Source organism: Mobula hypostoma, chromosome 12 (genome assembly GCF_963921235.1).
Source record: "Mobula hypostoma chromosome 12, sMobHyp1.1, whole genome shotgun sequence".
NCBI classification, from domain to species: domain Eukaryota; kingdom Metazoa; phylum Chordata; class Chondrichthyes; order Myliobatiformes; family Myliobatidae; genus Mobula; species Mobula hypostoma.
In genome coordinates, this window is record NC_086108.1 from 74,580,943 (window position 1) to 74,602,388 (window position 21,446).

Consider the following 21,446-nt stretch of genomic DNA (forward strand, 5'->3'; position numbering starts at 1 on the left):
AGGCCAGGCAACATCCACTTTTTTTCAATAGATGCTGCCTGGCCTGCTGAGTTCCTCTAGCATTTTGTGTGCGTTGCTTGGATTTCCAGCATCTGCGGATTTTCTCTTGTTTGTGATGCATAAATAAATCCTGAATCAATCAAATATATGAAATTCTTTGGACAAGTGATGCAAAGCTATACCTATTTTATAACGCCAAGCTATTTCTTCACTAATCTCTGCCTGTAACTAGCCTGTATCCATCTATACATTTTCATCCAATTATCTATTCAAATTCCTTTTAAACATTGTAATTGTCTGCTTCCACTACCTCCTCTCAGCTCATACCAGATATTCACGACAATGCAAAAAAGCTTAGCCTTCAAATCTCCTTTAAAATTCTTCCATCTTATCTTAAACCTGTGCACTCTAGTTCTAGTTCACTGCATCCTGACTTCTTTTAATATTTCTATAAATTAATCACATAATCCTCGTCGAAAAACATTATAAACATTTAAATCTCGTTGAGATTTGAACTTAGAAGTGGGGTCTCCATATATTCTGAATAAATTTTCTAATACTGTAGTCCTGAATAGAAGTCTGTCTTCTCTGTCAACAGTAGGGGCGCTCGAAGCCTGAGGGAGGACTGTAGGAAATTGTAATCATCAGGAAGGGGGCTGAGACTGAGTGGCAACTGATCCAAGTGGGTTACGTTGAAGAGCAGTTCAGGAATAAAACAGGAGCCCAAAGCTTTTGCAAACACTCTAAAGAAAGGGTCCGCATTCATCACACCAGCGGCGGGCTTCTTTGTGTTCGCTAAGGGATTGTTTTCTTTTCAGAGTGAAGCCTCTCCATTCATTCATTCCGCAGATTCAAAAGAGAACCATAAATTTGTTACTTTCAAAAGTTTCTTAATTTGCGAGTTCCATAACCAACACGCTCTCCTTTTGGGACGAACATTTTGTGTTTGAACAAATATACGAATTTAAGGAAAAGGCGGAAGATCCGACAGGAATAACGCAGGCGAGAGACTGAAGAAGTTATTTTAACATTTCGGCAGCGGATTTTACAACAATTTCACACATGCAGAGCTACAAATACGACAAAGCAATGCCTGCCGACAACAGAAATGGTGGGACTTCAACTTTGAATAATAAGGACCACAAAAAAGTCATGTTAATCTGCTTGGATCTCTTTTGCTTATTTCTTGGTGAGTACATTTAGAAGCCACTATATTGCTGGTAGTAATCCATGCTACGTTGTGTTTACACATTGTCAGGGGCAGGCAGTAGGTGTTGCCACTGTTCTTGAAATATTGCTGTAAATCAAATCAAAAGAATCTAGCTTTAATTCATCTTTGAAAAATGATGAATGGCTCAATTTATTCTGTCTTTAGTAACAAGCTAAGCTAAAATGTCTCGTGGAAATAATCACAATTGACTAGAGTTAAATACATGCTTTTACACATTGGCTGAAACTTCACCAACAAATTATTGACTTCAGTGGAACTGTAAGTCAAAGTATTCTTGAAAGAGAAGGTATAATTTTAAGAACAATTTTGGTTGAAATAGTGTTTCCTCGCGAAGTGTGAGTGATGTGAATGGAGGAGTTTCTGCAAAGACCTGCTAATAGTATATTATCTGTGCCATGGTCCGACCCACGCAACGTTTAAACGCGAGTGGCCGCAAAAGCAGATGTGACCTCGTTTTATTGCATATTCATGCACCATATTTACGACTTGCGTAGATACGAGATGGGGGGAAAAGGTTAGATGGGAATACTCTTTAACCATTAATGTCCTCCCTGTCCCATTTAACCCTTTCGAAGTAGGACATCAGTTCATAAAGTAACATTAGCATTATTGCTTTTGCTTTTACGTGGATTACCTGTAGTTTAATGTGATCGTCAAACGATGGTAGGATTTTTCCAAGCTTTTAGTACAGCATGACATTACATTCTGCTGAGCTCTAATCATTTTGTTTAAGGAAAATTAGACATTTTATATGATTCTGGAACTTTTTTTGTGGGTTAAAGCAAGATTAGGACTCCAGTAAGGGGCCATGATGAAAATTTTAAGATGAAATTTACCTGATAATATTTGGCTCTATAAACTGCCTGCGTCTGTTTCAAGCTCAGGAGAGAAAAATGATAGTACATTTGGCAATAACTATGCATCTTACTCTGCAAATTGAGTCTCCAAGGAAACTTAGATATTAGGATTGCACAGTTTTTAGCAGATAGGCCTGTTAAAAATGTGTATCCATGTTTGAACTTCCAAATGCAATGCATCATAGAATGTGCTGATAACTGCCAACACAAACTTTGGGATATGTCGCTACTTACCGCAAAGTCATCTCAGGGTGATAATGAATAAATAAAAATAAGCTGATGGTGTACAAATTTATATTCTGAAGTACGTTTTAATGAATAGCCATTCTGCTATGGATCTGGTGTAAATAACTTACACGAGCCGCAAACTCCTGTTGCATAGTGATGGGATTCCATTATAGTTCTAATCTAAACAGAGGCCTGGAGGGTACCATCACTAGTCTGTGTTTTGACAGTATTTGGAGACAATATGTTTCATTACATGCAGAGATTGTAAAAAGCCCAGAGTTGTGTTTACTTTTGCAGACAGTAAGTCGAGGGAATGTAGGAGAATTAGTATTGGGTAATTTCCATTTCTACTAATACAATTATGATAAAGCCATGCACTGTAATTAAATAATAAAGCCAATGAAACTATGAAGGGTGAATTCTATTAAATGAAAATGTATTAGAAATTTGTTCATATGCATTGATCAAGAGCATGTGCAATTCACGATCATGAAAACACCACAGGATTTTTGTATGTGTCAATCAAATTTTTTTTTAAAAGTTGTTGCAGAACTAATTAAGCTGGTGCTTAATACATAAAATACTGGAGGAACTCAGGTCTGGTAGCATTTATGAAAAAGAGTAATTTCCAGCATCTGCAGATTTTCTCTTGTTTGTAATTAACAATAACTTCTGATTTAAGAACCATAAACCTCTGTTTCTAAACTTCCCTTACTGAGGTGGCAGATACGATCAGTGACTAGAATAACATGTTTATTTACATGTTTTTGTATGGTGAAGTCCTTGTTCAAAACTAAAGAGAAGTAAGCATTTTAAATAATGTACCAATTAAAAGTTGTCTATAACAGTTTTCTTGTTAGTTGGGGAGTGGTGAGTGATGTGTATTCACATGCACAGATAGAGGGAGAAATTTACAAGTGCACAAGTATATCTAGTATTTCTAATGTATTATATCATTTAGCTAAATGGCCCAGAACCAGCAAAGAATTTGTAATTCTGCTTGAAATGAACAGAATCTGCTTTTGTGAATATGTCAAAATATTTTCTTTTTGCCTTTGTTTTGTTTGATGGCATGGAACATAATAGTTAATTTTGGAGTTCATTTTACATAGATGGAGCTAGAATCTTTTGTTTCTTAACAATCGATGAAGTATATGATTTTTAATAAGCTGGCTTGATCATGATTGAAGGTGAAGCTTCTAACCACTACCACAGACAATCTTATTGGTAAAGTTATCGCCAAATGCTACAAATTTGTCTTTTGAGGAAGGATGGAATATTGAAAATAAGTGCTGCAAGTTACCCGCAGACCAACTGAAAGGTCCAGTATATCTTCCAAGCTATTTAATAGTATTATGTAGCTGATTCCTAAAACTGTTAGGTATTGGGTTTTTAAGGAAGCTTTCTTTAATTTTTCTCCTGTTGAATTCCCATTGTGAAAAGCCCTGATGAGTATTTTTCAATAGTGTCCTTCTATGGAGTATCAGTCACTGAACAGATAGATAGTTGCCACATATTGTTTCAATTAAGGTGCTTAAATAGTCATTAAACAAATGTTATCAATCTCTACAAATAGCTTATTTAAAAAAAAAGCAATTATTCTGACAAACGCAATATCGGAAGTTGAAGACGTTTATTCAGATGTTGACGTTGTACTTGTACAATATCTCAATATTAAACCACTGCACGTAAAGCTATTCCATCATTAGGGGTTTCAGACATGCATAATGGGAATTCCTTTCACCAATCAATACAATGGCTTGATGCCATCAGACCCTTCAGAAGCAGAAACACATGGAAAATTGGTCTGATATTGAGTATGAGGCTGCTGGTAGCATACTTAAAAGAGTCAAGTTACACTCATTGAACAGAACGTCACATTAGCAGTAGAAAAGCTTTTCTATCTGTCACTTTTCCCAGTTTTATTGAAACATACAGCCTATTCATAAGAAGAATTCAGTCAACTATTTTGAGAATTTAGAAGTTTTGGGAAAATATTATTGAAAAAGTAAACAAACTTCTTAACATCAATTTATCTGATGTGCCAACTGTACAGAACTAAGGATTAATCCAGGTCAGATTAACAAGAGCAGTTTTATTTTGGAGAAATACAAGTATGTTCATCTTAAGTAATAAATTCAAGAAAAAAATGTTTTTCTAAGCCAGTTATATTAGTAAAGATGACTCAAAATGGCAAGTGGCCTGGTGGCCAGTTCTTATCTCCATTCCTATTCTGACATTCGGTGGCCTCCTTCCTGCCATGATAAGGCCACTTTCAGGGTGGAGGAGCAAAATCTCATCTTCTGTGTAGTTAGTCTCCAATCTGATTGCAGGAATATTGATTTCTCCTTCCAGTAATTTTTTTTCTTTCTTTTTTGTTTTCCTTTCCCCCTTCCCTCTTCTTCTATTCCTCATTCTGACCTTTTAACTCTTCTCCTCTCCTGCCTATCACCTTCCCTTGATGTCCGCTTTCTTTCTTTTCTCCCATATGGTCCACTCTCCTCTCCTATCAGATTCCTTCTTCTCCAGCCCTTTATCTTTCCCACTTACCCAGCTTCACCTGTCACCTTCCAGCTTGTCCTTCTCCCCCCACCTTTTTAAAAATTCTTGTGTCTTTCTTCTTCTTTTCCACTCCTGACGAAGGGTCTTGGCCTCTAATGTTGACTGTTTATTCGTGTCCATAGATGCTGCCTGACCTGCTGAGTTCCTCCAGTATTTTGAGTATGTGTGTGTGTTGCCCTGATTTCCAGCATCAGAAGGGTAGTTATGGAAAGTATGATGATTAAAGAAGAGGAAGTACTGGCGCTTTTAAGGAATATAAAAGTCTCCGGGTCCGGACAGGGTATTCCATAGGACCTTGAGGGAAGTTAGTGTGGAAATAGCAGGGGCTCTGACAGAAATATTTCAAATGTCATTAGAAACTGGGATGGTGCCGGAGGACTGGCGTATTGCTCATGTTGTTCCATTGTTTAAAAAGGGTTCTAAGAGTAAACCTAGCAATTATCAGCCTGTGAGTTTGACGCCAGTGGTGGGTAAGTTGATGGAAAGTATTCTTAGAGATGGTATATATAATTATCTGGATAGACAGGGTCTGATTAGGAACAGTCAACATGGATTTGTGTGTGGAAGGTCATCTTTGACAAATCTTATTGAATTTTTTGATGAGGTTACTAGGAAAGTTGACGAGGGTAAAGTGGTGGATGTTGTCTATATGGACTTCAGTAAGGCCTTTGACAAGGTTCCACACGGAAGGTTAGTTAGGAAGGTTCAATCGTTAGGCATTAATATCGAAGTCGTAAAATGGATTCAGCAGTGGCTGGATGGGAGAGGCCAGAGAGCAGTGGTGGATAACTGTGTGTCAGATTGGAGGACGGTGTCTTGTGATGTGCCTCAGGGATCTGTGCTTGTTCAATGTTGTTTGTCATATATATTAATGATCTGGATGATGGGGTTGTAAATTGGATTAGTAAGTATGCAGGTGATACTAAGATAGGTGGAGTAGTGGATAATGAAGTAAGTTTTCAAAACTTGCAGAGAGATTTAGACCACTTAGAAGAGTGGGCTGAAAGATGGCAGATGGAGATGCTGATAAATGTGAGGTGCTACATTTTGGTAGGACTAATCAAAATAGGACATACATGGTAAATGGTAGGGCATTGAAAAATGTAGTAGAACAGAGGGATCTAGGAATAATGGTGCATAGTTCCCTGAAGGTGGAATCTCATGTGGATAGGGTGGTAAAGAAAAGCTTTTGGTGTGCTGGCCTTTATAAGTCAGAGCATTGAGTATAGGAGTTGGGATGTGATGTTGAAATTGTATAAGGCATTGGTAAGGCCAAATTTGGAGTATTGTGTACAGTTCTGGTCACTGAATCATAGGAAAGATGTCAATAAAATTGAGAGAGTACAGAGGAGGTTTACTAAAATGTTGCCTGGGTTTCACCTCCCAAGTTACAGAGAAAGGTTGAACAAGTTAGGTCTTTATTCTTTGGAGCATAGAAGGTTGAGGGGAGACTTGATAGAGGTATTTAAAATTATGAAGGGGATAGATAGAGTTGACGTGGATAGGCTTTTTCCATTGAGAGTGGGGGAGATTCAAACAAGACGACATGATTTGAGAGTTAAAGGGCAAAAGTTTAGGGGTAACATGAGGGGGAACTTCTTTACTCAGAGAGTGGTAGCTATGTGGAATGAGCTTCCAGCAGAAGTGGTTGAGGCAGATTCGATGTTGTCATTTAAAGTTAAATTGGATAGAAATATGGACAGGAAAGGAATGGAGGGTTATGGGCTGAGTGCAGGTCGGTGGGACTAGGTGAGAGTAACTGAGTTTGGCACTGACTAGAAGGGCCGAGATAGCCTGTTTCCGTGCTGTAATTGTTATATGGTTATATGGTTATCTGCAGAATCTCGTGTTCAGAAATGTCAAATGCTTATTTTCTTTATTAAGTACTTAGCTTCTTACTTTTTCACTAAATCATTAGCAAACATGATGTGCTTGCTACAAGTCTGATACTGATACCACATTGGACTGACTATAAATTAGTTTCTAATGTGAAAGCCCCTGAATATGTTAAGCAGTAAGGCTTTCCAGCTGTGGAATGCTTACAAGTAGTAACAACAAAAGTTGTACATATCACTTACTCTATTTATTAGTCTAATTTCACTGTAATTTGTTAGCAGAGGTGAAAATTGAGTAATAGAAGAGAGGTTTTATCACATTGCTGATGGTGCTTTATGGCAAGTTTTCTAGATGACTGAAATATTCCTACTGCCATAACTGCAGGTGGCAATGCTATTCTGTAATTGTTGCTTGGAAATAAAGTAACCTGGCTCAAGTCATTTCCTCAATGTCTTATTTACTTTTTTCCTTCAGCTTTCTCTTAAAAGCATTTGCTTGTGTGATTGCATTTTACTTTTTAACTTTCCTCAAGATGAAGTAATTTCTCAGAAATCCTCTACTGGAAATTTTATATAAGCAGATTTTAAATGCCCTTAAGTTAAACATATTTAAATATATTAAAGATTAGCCATTTCAATAACAGTAGATTCCAATAAGTGACGACTAACAAACTCATCTGGAAATTGACATGGAGAGTATAATGAGCGGATTTAGAACCAGTCAGGACAATCCATAAGACCATAACACATAGAGCAGAATTAGGCCATTTGGCCCATCAACTCTCTTCCACTATTTCATCAAGACTGATTTATTATCCCTCTCAATCCCATTCTGCTGTCTTTTCCCTGTAACTATGACATCCTTACTAATTAAGAATCTATCAACCTCTGCTTTAAAAATATCCAATCACTTGGCTTCTACTGCAGTCTGTGGCAATGAATTCCACAGATTCACCACCCTCTGGCTAAAGAAATTCCTCCTTTCTTCTAATGGAAAGTCCTTGTATTCTGTGCCCTCTGGTCCTAGACTCCCTCACTATAGGAAATATCCTTTCCATGTTCACTCTATCTAGGCCTTTCAGTTTTCAATGGGCTTCAATAAGATTTCCCCCTTTTTCTAAACTCTAGCAAATGCAGGGCCAGAGCCATCAAACGCTCCTCCTACATTAATCCATGGTATTTAGTTTTGCACACTTGCACTGTTAAGCTTGTTAGCTTTTCCAGGATAGGAGATACATAATTCGTTTTCCAAGTGAAGAAACCCTTACTATCACTCTCCCTTTTCAGGATAGTTTCTGGGAGTCAAATGATGAAAAGAAAAGCCAAATAAACATTATTTTTACTTTTATTAGTTCTCCTTCCCCCGAATGTTTTTTCATATTCTTTTCATTTTTTTAAAATTACAAACAAAAAACAAAAAAAAACAGCACTTCTACAAAAACCATGACCTTAACAAAATCTGATTAAATACTGAGGAGCAAAAGAGAGAAAAATATAAAGGCAAAAGTAAACATACACAGCAGAGGTGCACTGCACCAAAAAACCTCAGGCCTCACCCCGTAAGAAAATCCAATACAGAGCTCCATACCATTTCAAAGATGTCCCCTCTGTCCTCATTACATAGTCTCAGTCTCTCCAAATGTAAAATATCTGCCAGTTCTCTCAGCCACAGATCGTACATAGGCACAGAGTCCATTTTCCACATTTGCAGGATTAACTTCTTAGCAATCACCATGCCAAACAATACAGCCGCTTTTTCATACTTATTGGCTGAAGATAGGGAGCTTGTTGCTCCACCCCAAATGTTTTTACTGAGTGACTGTACATTATGATGCAACAGATCCAAAAGCATGTACTGAAAAGTACAAAAACAGTAATGACAGAAAAGCTTGAAAGCGCACACCATCAGGCTTAAGGACAGCTTCTGTTCTGCTGTTGTAAGACTAATGAATAATTCCTGGTACAATAAGATGGACTCTTGACCTCAGAATCTCTTTATGACCTTGCACCTTATTGTCTATCTGCACTGCACTTTTTCTTGTAATTGTTACTCTATTCTTCACTCTGTTCTTATTTTACCTTGTACTACCTCAATGCACTGATGTAATTAATTAATCTGTATGAACAGTATGTAATGCAAAGTTTCACTGTAATTCAGTGTGTGACAATAATAAACCAATTTACCAGTAAGCCAATGTAAATGGGAGCCACCTTCAAAATGATGAATTTAGTAGTACTGGAGTGTCTGGGGTTTTCCCGGTATCAGTTTTACACGTAACAACCTTACAAGTCATACACTGCCCAATCAACATAAATTAGAGCTTATGTTTGCAACCTATGACCTCTACTGAAATTTCACAGAACAAGAACTTGGGGCTCATCTTATTGAGATTGCTAAGGATACATTGGTTAAAGAACAATGCATAAAATGCTGAAGGAATCCATTGGGTCTGGTAGCATCTATGAAGGGAAGTGGACATTTTTTGTTTGAGATCTGGACTGACTCCACCAAATTCCTCCAACATTTTGTGCGGTGCTCCAAATCCAACACCTGCAGTCTCCTGTATCTCTGTCAATTTAAAAAATCTGGCATTTTGACATCAGTGCCTGGTACATGGTCTATGCCAGCTGCAATTTTCATTGCACCGAAAATTTCACACCAATCATTGAATGCAGCCTTTTTAAATGATGCAGACCAGTGCTACACGTTATGATGCATGCCTCATTGATCAATCCATTCCTCATGCTGGATGGTTCCACTTGGGGCATGGCATTAGACTGGTGCAGCTGTTCAATGGGTGTGGGTGAAGGTGCCCCACCTTGCACATACCCACAGAAGTGTACAGCCCTGCCCGAAGATTTGCCTCACCTCCATAAAAATCATTCATGCAGCTGTTCTGCATGGGAAGAGTCCTTTTAAGATCGTAAACTAGTCCCAATGATAAGCACATCAAAATAAAGGCAATTTAATCATTTTTTGCAGTTCCTTTTGAGGAGGTCCCATTTCAGCATATGATTCTACTTCTTTTAACATTTTTAGCCAATGTTGATTATTTTTTGCAGGGTATCAATCTGGGTGTTCATGCAATCAGCCACAAATGTTTAATGCTACAAAAAAGGGTCAGTTTCTAGGCAAATAGCTTTGTAAAAACAAAATAATGCCTACTTTAAACCTCTGTTTGTTGCACACTAAACAACTTTAAGACATGCATGTGATTTTTACTAGAAAAATCACATGGAGAAATGTCATCAGGAGGATCTCTTTAAGGTTGTTATTACTGAATATATCAAATTACTAAAGCATTCCAGAAACTGATATAAGGACAGAAGACTGTTTCAAAGTTGTACTTGTTTATCAAGAGTGCTAAAATCTCCACAGATTAACTGAAACTATTTTAAATTTGTGAAACTTATTTTACACATGAATTTATTCTGAAATATTCTGTTTTTGTCCGGAAAAAGATATATTGAATTGGTGATTTCCTTACATTCCACATTGTCAGTGCTCTAAGTACTATGAGTGACATCTGGAATGAATTTGGAGGGGCTTCACAAAGGCATTTGTAACTGATGAAATTGTGCAGGCAATGAAATGCAGCCAGTCTCAGTCTCACTCTGAAATGCAAAAGTTTATTACCCAGCCTATTTCCGTAGTGTTCAGAGCTAATTGGCGAGTAATTGTTTGACTTGTTTATGGCGGAAAGCATTTGGTAGAATCTTAGAGAACCGTCGTGAGTCTCAATTGCCTATACTAACTACTGTGAAAGCTTTATCTCTTTTCTCCACATTCACTCTCTCTTCTATTCTGAGTCACTGGAGACAATCTAATGCTGAAGTCAAGATGGCTTCTATTGTTGGAAGTCTTGCTTTACAAGGGGCTTCAGAAGTTTGAAAGCTACATTTTATATACTGTACATCGATTATGTTTTGTAATAAGTGTAGATCAATTTCATACATGGTAGTGGTGTGGGTTGGTTGTTGTCAAAATATTGGTGGTGAATTCAAGAAGGATTTAAAGTTGTCTGCTTGACTTCCCTTGTACGCAGAACACTGGCATATTTATCAATGTACGCAAATTTAATGATTGATGTCCCCTTGGTTTTAGACTTCATTGAGTTGGCCAAGATTAAAAGATTTTCCATCCATTGAGTACTTAGAGGTAGTTACTGAGGGGAGGTGGTCACTGATACAGAACCAGATTGCTGTAAGAAAAATGATACAGTGAGTTAGGACCATAACAGAGCCGGTTTAAACCTGTTGCTGATGGCTAAGAATTTCCCCTCTGCTGCATTGAACAACAATGGTTACATAATTAAGTAAGAGGACCATTGGAGGTAGTCAAAATTAAGCAATAGCTTTCACAGGGGCTTCATGGTTGATGAAGTCAAAAGCCTTGTGGAGATCAGTGAAAGCTACAGAAATTTAGTGTAGCACTAAATCATTTTTGGCTATAATGAGTGCAGGAATTACTGCTCTTGCTGGCCTTTAGTAGGATTTCTTCAGAAGGGGGAAGGAGTCCATTGAGCAAAAAGTGGGCAAGAAATTCCCGTGCAACCCTCAATTCACCCGTACTCTTGGATCAATTCAACATACCAGGGTCACTGCGCGTCGGACCTGGTATCCCGGAATCCCCTCAACACACTGGACCTGGAAACCCTGCACTCCACTCGACACACAGGGGTCCCTACACTACCCCCGATACACCGGGCTTGTGGTCCCTTAGCACACCGGACTGGGATCCTTGCACTCCTCTGAACACACCAAGATTCCCATACTCCCCTCAGCACACTCTGGACATGGGGTCCTCATGCTCCTATAAGTGCATTGGAATCTATGATTTTTGTAATTCCTTTAACACACCAGATCTTGGGACCCTACACTCTCCACAGAACACCAGACATGGGATCCTTGCACACCTCTAAGCGCACTGAAGTCTCCATGCTACCCCTCAGCACAGTGGACCTGGAGTCCCACGCTCCCCTAAACACTCATGGAGTCTGAGGTCCGTGCACTTCCCTCAACACATTGGACCTGGGTACACCGCAATTCCAGGTACATAGTGGTCATGGGAATAGATAATGTTGTTCCCTGACCTAGGGCCTTAAATGGAGGGAAGGTGGATTTTAGCAGTGTGAGCTATGAGCTGGGAGGGGTAATTGGGGAGCAGTTGTTGAGGGGGTGGGCGTTGGTGGAGGAAAGAATAATCTGATATGTGGGCAGTATTTTAAAGCAAGTTGAAGTTCAGAGTCAGCCTGTCTCTTCAAGGATAAGAAGCAAAGAGGACTTTCTCAGGAACCCTTATTAATGGCATATATTGAAGTTTTGATAAGGGAAAAGAAAGTATAGGTTAGGTATAGATTTTTTTATCAAACAAGTCACATGCGTTTTTTTTGAGAATGTAGGAGAGAGCAAGAAATAAAATAGGAGGGCAAAAAGGGGTCATGAAATTACCTTGCCAAGTAAGATTAAGAGAATTGTAAACATTTTATAAATATATTAGAAACAAGAGGGTGGTTGATTAAGGAATAGGTTCTCTTAGGGACCGGGGTAATGTGCATGCAGAGCCAGAGGATCTGTATTGAATATTTCTCATCAGTATTCATCAAGGAGAAAGACATGTGGTTAAGGGAAAGTATGCACTGTTATTCTAATACATGTGTGTATTAGGAAGGAGGAAGTGCTAGAAATATCAAAGAACATTAGAGTGCTTAAATCTTCTAGGCCAGACAGGATCTATCCCAGAATAGTAAGGGAAGCAAGGGATGTGCTCTGATGCCGGATCGGCGGAATTCGGATCTGGGTTGGCGGTCACTCTTTATGGAAGGACTGAATTTGTGCAGCAACTTTCCTTGTATGCAGATGAAAAGGTGTTTCTGATATTCTGAGATTTATGTGATTATTGGACTGTATATTAGTTTCCTTCAGTTTTTTTTGTTTCTTGTGGCCGATTGGCGGGTGGGTGATCTGTTAACTTTTTGTGTGTAAGTTGGGGAGGGGGTTGGGGGTTTTGATGCTGCTGTTCTTTTCTGTAGGTGAGGAGGCCGGGATTGTTATTGTCACTGTTTTTCCTGTGGGTGAGTGGGGTGTGGATTTGATGCTTTTGTTAATGCTTTTTTCTGCGGGGAGGGGTGGGGATTTTGGGTCCTGCAAGTTTAGTTTCTTTTCTTTATTGTGCTAGGGGGGTGTGGAGTTGATGTCTTTTCTTTCATTAAGACTAACATGGTCTCTCTGTATTTCATGGCTATCTGGAGAAGACAAACATCAGAGTTGTATTGTACATGCATGCTTTGATGATAAAATGAACCTTTGAGCAGATATTTTGTCACAGTCCAAGAAGATTGGGGAATAACTAATGTTGGCCCCTTGTTCAAAAAGGACAGTAGGGATAATCCTGGAAATTACAAGCTGGTAAATTTTGCATCAGTAATAGGGAAGTTATTGGAAAATATTCTGAGGGTGCTTTGAAGATGATTCACTGTTGGTGAAGTAGTTGGAAATGTCTTGGTATTGACTTTGTTGCCATATAAATACATTGATGGAGGTACAAGATAAGCTGAAGTGTTGCTTCTCAAGATGTCAACCTGTTATTAAGAACCAGGGCTTGATTAAAATCTAAACACATTCAAGGATTCATCCAGAAAACAGTCAAAGGTATTGTAAATAGTTGTTTGAATTTAATGCTTCAGTGGTTACACTGGGTTTTGAAATAATTATAACTTTATGTCAAGGTGTTTAAAAAAAATTTCTACCAATGTGGGCTCAGTTGATGGTTACAGATAATATTCTGCTTATGGGAATTGGAGTAAAGATTTCCTGCACAATTAGGAGGGCCTCTCATTGTCGAGTTCAATTTGTTTGAAAACATGATTGCTTTTGACACACTGTGTTATCTGTTTGTTCTTATTATTAGAATGTTATTATTTTAGAGTAAGCTCATTATGGACTTTTCCCATGTTTTCAATTGTAATGGTATGAAGTAGACTGGTGCTGTGCTAGTTCACAGTCTAGTTTGACTGTAATGTATTGACAGTATTGTAGATTAAAACTTAATTCAAACAGTAAGTTTCTTTCCTACTATTTTTTGTTAGTGGATTCCTAACAGTGACTTTAAGAGTACTTTCCTTGAGAGTAATCTCCCTTCGTTCATTTACCATACAATGCCCTTCTTCGATTATTTTCTTTGTGTTGCACCCCAGTTGCCTTAGTTTTTGCCATTTATGTGGTTAGAAATGGGAAGATTTCATCAAAGAATCAAATGACAGATCAATCTATGAAAGCAAATGCATGAAATTTAAAGTAATCTGTTGAGATAAACATAAATTGTACTAATTTATTAATTTGTTGCCAATTTGCTTTGTCTGATGGGTTTAAATTAAAATTTCTTGGCTGTCAGTGATGAATAAATGACTTAATCTCCTTTATCTTCTATCTGAAAAGCAGTGAACCTAGCAGTGCATGCACCATTAGTATATAAATCAAAGAGCAGCTTCCAGCACAGATCTACTTATAAATCTGAAAGTTGCTATTTAGATATACTACTTCTCTAGAAGTTGCAAGAGTATGTTATCTTGTCCAGAGATAAGATTAAAATAAATGAAATGGGGTAAACTTGCTGTTTTTACCTGACAAATCCTAATTCTGGAAAAAATATATGATTTTAACAGGGTGTTGCAACTTAATTATTGCCAGGAAACATTCAATTCATTAACTGAGATTTCCTGATTCAGATTTCATGGTGCTTAATATGGTTCTTCATTCTGATTGGTTAAGGGAAAACAATTGCCAGTTCTGCTCACTGAGATCTGAGGCCCTTGTAGTGGGTGTTGTGGTTTTATTGATGAAGGCTGATAAAAGCATCCTTGACCACAAGAAGTCTGTAGTAAAGTATGAAATTTTTACTAACTGCAAAGTTCAGATCATTTTTCATTCAACTTCTAATTCTTATTTAGGGTAAACTGTTCTTTTCCCAATGATTGATTTATCAATATCACAACCGGTAACTCACTGAGCAACTACAAGTAGCAAATTAGTGTTGTAATTTTGAAGAAAGCAGTCCTTCTCCTGTTATCCACCTCTATCCTGAGGATTTTCTGTAAATTGGTTGAACTAGTCAATCAGAAGTGAGCAAATAAGAATGACCTTGTAAGAAAATATGAAATTGTCTATTTTGGCAGAAGCATTTTACCTAAATGCTGAGATACTGCAGACCTCCAAGATGCAAATAGACCTGGGTGCCCCAGTACTTGAAACACAGTACGTAGGTACAAAAAATGCATCACTGAGGGAATGGAGGAACACTTTTGGAATTGCTGTCTTTTGTTGCCTTTCTCAGTTTGTGCCACTTTTCCAGGTGTAAATCCCTTTCAGAATGACTACCAGGCCTACTTCAAAAACAATGCATCTTCTTTGAAGAGATGCCAACTGGTAGGCTGGTTTTAATTAGAACTAGCCAATCATTATGTGGCTCCCTCCAATGCATTCAACAGCCTGGTGACTACTGGTTGGTTTGTAGTCAGAATTGGTTCTCGTTCTGAATACACATTGGTTTGCTGCCAGAATTTCAGTTCAATGGGGAAATGTAAATTATTGCATGTGACAAAGACTCAAGGGATATCCATGTTGAAAGCAAAAATAAGGGGAATCCTAGCCAATATTTTTCCCCATGAGTATAATCCTAAAATGGATTATTTCTTGGTCGTAGTTTTTTTGTGGGATCCTGCTAAGTGCAAATTAGATACTAAAGTCCAAGCATTTTTCAAAAACTGCTATATCGTTGTCTGTTAATCGCTTTGATTTGTCCCAGTTGCATGAAAAGTAAATTGAAAATGTTGGTAATTTTCAGTAGACGGTTGATTTGAAGTGTTAACTCTTGTTTCTCGCTGGAGATCTCTAATCCGTTGCATATTTTCAACATTTTCTGTTTATTTTATTACTGTATTTCTATTTTCTGTGTATGTGACAGCTGTAATATGAATGCATTTGTTAGGTAATTCTTTATTAAATTACTCATTACATCTTATCTCTAGGAAATAAGCTAACATTCTTAGATTCTTTATCAAAATGATGATACATTGTTATGCTAAGATAGATTTTTATTTACTTTGTAAAATCTGTGGCTTGGAATGGTGTTTGTAACACTCAAATATTTATAAATGAAAAAGGTTTGCTTATATTGCAACAGTGTATTAGTGTCTACATGGTTTACCTTTTGTGTACTAATTCAATAAAAAGATTTAAAAAGAAAGAAAGAAAAAGGTGTGCAAAAACAACTATTTTATCCAGAGTATGTTGTGCTGAAATAATTCTAAATTATTTTTTCCCAGTGAATAACCAACTGTTTGATGAAGAATAATTATTGTGACCCTTTGTATAGTTTAGCTTTATTGCCTTGTGTCATAAGTGTTCAAGTGCTACTTAATGTTGCACTGTGTCAATGGAACCATCACTTGAATGACACCACTCATCTTCTCAGGTAGATTTAAAGCTCTCAGAAAGTTATTTGGAAAATAACTGAGGAGTTATCCTGGTGCTTTGGACAATGTTTTTCCTTTATTCAACATTTGAAATAGCTCACCTTTATTATTGCAAGTAAATTGTTTGCTGTTTCCCACAATAATAATTGGACTAAAGAAGTGTCCCATTGGCTGGTAGTTTTCCTGTACACAAGAAAGTGCTATATAAAATATTCTTTTGTTTTTATATGTACACTTTCCATGATATGAAAACAGGTGAAACTAATATCTTGGATCATGAATTTAATATAACAATCAAGAATGTATCTTGTGAAATCCAGTGGGACTTGCTCCATAATTAGACTACTTTTTGGACCAATGCCTAGATCTGTATAATCTAAATTACATTGACCTGAAGGCCCAAGGATGTAAAAAAAATGAATAAAGAACAATCATACATGAGAGTGTTGTGTTTTCTTATGATGAAGGATCTGGGCTGTCTTTAGGATAAAGCGGAAACATGGAGCACAGTCCATTATGTGACTTTGTATGAATGGGTACAATTGATTCGGCTGTATCTATGTGTTGCATTGTTCTGGACTCTTAGCTATGTAGATATCACCAGTAGATTAGGACTATCATCTAAAATTAACAAATTTATCAGTTAGTTCCTGGAAATTATTGACTTAATACATTATAGGAGATTTAATTAGCATTAACAAGATGCAGGATGTCTGAGAAAGTTACTCCTAAGGAATTATCTTCCATTTGTGAAAAGAGTGAGGGGGAAAATGCCTCTCTTTACATTTCATATTTTTGTGTGGATTACATCCTATACTTTAGTCCCAGACAACTGGAAATAACCATTCTTGATAGTCAATCTTAAATGTCAATAGTTGAAATTCAATTTCATCTTCGAACCCTTCACAGCATAATATGGCTATGTATCTTTCAGCTAGCAGAAAGAACATTTTTAACCACTAACAATTACCTAGGGAACTACAAATTTTTAATTTATTTTCATAGCATGAGATAATGTTTAATAGATGGACTTTTTGTTAATAAATTAATCATTTTTATTAGATATAAATATACTTTAATATTATGGATTTCAGTTAAAGTATATTGAAGGAAAGGAACATAACCTTGATGTGCAATTATATCTAGGCAATATTTATAAACTCTATATCTAGGTATACAGTAAGGAATGATTGTTCTGGTGACAATGCACAGAGGAGCATAATGGTATGTGTAGATATCAATATTATTTTACTTTATTTTTTAAACTATCAACAGTTTTTGGGAATTTCAGGCTTCCCAATCTGGCCAGTTTTCTTTACGTTTCAGTTCCAGCAATGTGGTAATGAAACCATCTGATGGTACCAGTAGCTTTGTTACTTTAATATATGTACCTTGCCTTCATTTTATTCTTTCACTATAGGATACAGCTAAAGCTTTAAACTATTTCCTTTGGCTTTCCTTCTCATTCTTTTCCACCCGTTTTCTCTAAGGCAAGCAAAAATGGGAAATGTTATATCCTGGTATCCTCTTCCACATGAGAAAACTCTTTTATCAGTGATAGAATTGGTCTTTGGTGGTTTGGGTCTCTTTTATATCATAATTACAGCCAAATATGAATATAGATTGCATCTTACAGAGTAAGGCTATTGAAAGTGTTGTTATTTACCAAAATATATCACCTTTATTTATATATGAATAAAAGGCAGTTCAAAGATTAGGGAAATGGAACACTAAACATTTCTGTGGAATCACTTAATAATCTAAAGTAGCAAAGTAGAGGGCTGTGGAAACAGCCAATATTATCCCGCCACCTTTACTTTGAGAGTAAATGTATTTAATTTAAGGTATTAGTCCAATAACTAATGTTTGAAACAATCGATAATTATTTAACTTGCTTTAATCTTTAAGAAGGGAGTCCATGAGGTATTTGATGTGATGGTGGATTAATGGTCTATTATAACCTTTACCCCAGTCATAATGCTCCATGAAGGGTGTTTTTTTAAAACATTGTTGTGTACATTGTGTCAATTTCTGAAGAATGATCTGCTGACTTTCAGAAATCCAGAAAATGCTCCTTGGCACCCATAACTAGTTTAAACCAAGCTCTTGATAGAACTTTAATTGTTAAGCAATATTGAAAATATAGTGAAAGAAGGGAATAGTTATCTTAGCTAACACCTGTGTAAAGCAAAAATGATAGTGTGCTTCTAAGCTTAGTGCCCATCTCACCTTGATGCAATTCAAAGAGGAAGAACCTTGCTATTTATTCTGAGATCAGCACTTCAACTTTTGTTGAATTGCCACATCATGGTATATCATCTCAGTAGCACATTGACGCAGGTTCATCAACTCTGACAAAATAAAATTGGTTTAGTTGAACATGAAAAAATTCCCATGTTTATATGAATTGTAAAGCTACATTCCTTTGTGGATAAAATTCAAAGTAAATTTATTATCAAAGTACGTATACAGTATGTCACCACATGCTGCATTGAGAATCATGTTCTCGCAGATGTTCACAGAACAAAGAAATAGAATAGAATCAATGGGGGAAAACACAGAGTGGCAAACAACCAATGTACAAATATAGAAATAAATAAATAAATAAATAAATAATACTGAAATCTTCAGATGTAAAATCTTTGAAAGTGAGTCCATAGGTTGTGGAATGAGTTCAGAGTTCATATTATAAATGGTAGTTAACGAGCCTGATAGTTGAAGGTTAATAACTGTTCCTGAATCTGGTGGTGTGGGACCTAAGGCTCCAGTACATCCTTTCTGATGGTAGCAGTAAGAAGAGAGTATGGCCTGGATGGTGGGGATCCTTGAAAAACACATTTTGGGTCATTTTGCACTGTTCAAAGTACTTAACAATCTCAAGCAGGTATTCCATGACAAAATACTTAAGTAAGACCATATTAGTCCGAGGCACACATTGGATTTAGACTGACTCCAGTAAACTCTTGCTAATAAGATAAGGATGATAAATATTTTTGTCGTATTAGTGTTGGCCAGAGTTGATAATTTAAGAAGATTTATGTTGTATTTTTAAAAAATTTTATATTTGTTATATTTGGGCCCGATGCTGGTCCCTTAGGCTTGAGTCGACGTAATAGTATGTTGTAGAAAACATGCAAAGTCTAGTATGAATCAAGCAGTGTAAACTAAATATTAAGATAGCAAAAATCCATAATGGTTCACATAAAGAAATGAGCATATTATCTCTGGAAGTGCAACACCTGAAAAGAATATTTGATCACCTCCAAATTTTATTGAAACGTTTCATTTAACTCTTAAGAGAAATTTGTGTGTATTCATTTAACTCTGTGTTGTGAGTAATTAAATATTTAAGTTATTATTGACTTCTATATTAAACATTGGAAAAAAAAACTGCTCCAATTAAAACTTTAAGTAGAAACAGAAAAACATTCATTATACAGCCACTCCAAAAAGCCATAATTAGGTAAAGAGAAACCCGTAGCCTAATTATATCTTGCAATAGATTTCAGCATTAGAAAGGGTAACGGGTTTAAATGCAGGACTGGCAATTGAGAGAATGTAAACAAAGACCCCATTCAATGAACACTTTTTTTTATAAATGTACGTGAGTTTGGATTAGTTACAAACTGACCAACTGGGACTATTTGAGGCACCATCATAAGGAATGCTCACTATATAAATGCTGTGTTTTCCCCTAATTAGTTTACAGCTGCTTATAAAGACTCTGTGGAAGAATATTAGTTGCTGCCTACTTGGTACTTTAACTTATCTGACATTAATGCATAATAAATGTGATGCTCTCTAAACGACTGCACTCATTGATATTGTATGCTTTCCTGTTTACTTAAAGATTTCTGAATGTGTTTCACTATTTTAGATTGCTATTTTAATTACAAATTAATCAGTTTTGTCAGAGTTAACACAACTGTGAATTATCCAGACAATCATATCAATAGTATAATTGGACTGTGATTTAAATAATTGATTAGATTGGCATTTCCTGTTTTCAACTTAAAGCTTTCCTTAATTAATCTGGCTCCTAAATTTGCATAATTTAGAGTCCACTGGGTTAGTGAGCTATTTGGCCCTGTTTATGCAATCTTTCAGTGCGAGGGTAGAGATATTGGCAGTCTTATACATAACCTACAGTTGTCCCAATGTTATTTATTTGTCTTCATTATTCACTTTTATTTTTATTCACATGTGCATCTTAGAGTAGGTTCAACCATACATGAATATAGCCAACTAGAACAGTGTTCCTCCAGAGCCAAGGTGCAAAACACATTACGAACTGCACACTTCACATAGCACAAATATCTCATGGTTATGACTTCAGAATAAAAATAAAATGAGGCAAACATAATGTACTGCTTGTAATTAAGAATATTGGTGGGATAGCCAGCTGTTTATTTCAGGATGGGTTTGTTTTCTTGCAGTTTTACCTGGTACTTTTTATTTGGATTTGCAGCTCCTGCTGATGTGTTGTTGTTTTCTTTTGCTTTCACTGTGATAGTATTGGCTTTGTTGACTACAAACTTCTAAACTCAAATGAAGACCTTAAGTCCTATTCAATATAGATAGCTATGGGTGCACTCACAAAATTGGGGTTATATTGCATCTACCCAATCTTCAAAAACTCTTTCTTCAGATTGAAAGACATAGGAGTAAAATTAGACTGTTCAGCCCATCGAGTCGGCTCTGCCATTTACAACTCCACAACCTTCACAACTCCATTCTCCTGCCTTCTTCCAGTAACCTTTGATGCTATGCCCAATCAAAAAAACTATCAACCTCTGCTTTAAATATATTCAATGACTTGGCCTCCACGGCTGTCTGTGGCAATGAATTCCGCAGATTCACTAGCCTCTGGCTAAATAAATTCCTCCTGATCTCTGTTCTAAATGGATGTCTCTCTATTCTAAGGCTATGCCTTCTGGTTTTTGACTCACTCACATCCACTTCATATCCACTCGTATCTAGGGCTTTCAATATTTGATCGATTTCAATGAGATTACCCCCTCATTCTTCTAAACTCCAGTGAATACAGGCTCAGAGCCATTAAACGCTCCTCATATGTTAACCCTTCCATTTCCAGAATCATTGTCATGAAACCCCTCTGGACCTTCTCCAATGCTAGCACATTTTTCTTGGATAAGGGACCCAAAACTGCTCACAGTACTCCATGTGTGATCTCAGCATTACGTCCCTGGTCTTATTTAAGACATAAGACGTAGGAGCAGAATTAGGTCATGAAGTCTGT

The 21,446-nt window shown here is 36.8% G+C and overlaps 1 protein-coding gene across 1 annotated transcript in view; it reads left to right on the forward strand.

The window, feature by feature from the left end:
• Positions 1 to 646: 646 nt before the first annotated feature.
• plpp3 (phospholipid phosphatase 3) overlaps positions 647 to 21,446 on the forward strand; it is a 141,429-nt gene continuing 120,629 nt past the window's right edge. Inside the window, exon 1 of the mRNA XM_063064419.1 lies at positions 647 to 1,189. Within this exon, the coding sequence (XP_062920489.1) occupies positions 1,063 to 1,189 (127 nt within the window). The 5' untranslated portion in view covers positions 647 to 1,062. The remainder of the gene's footprint in view (positions 1,190 to 21,446) is intronic.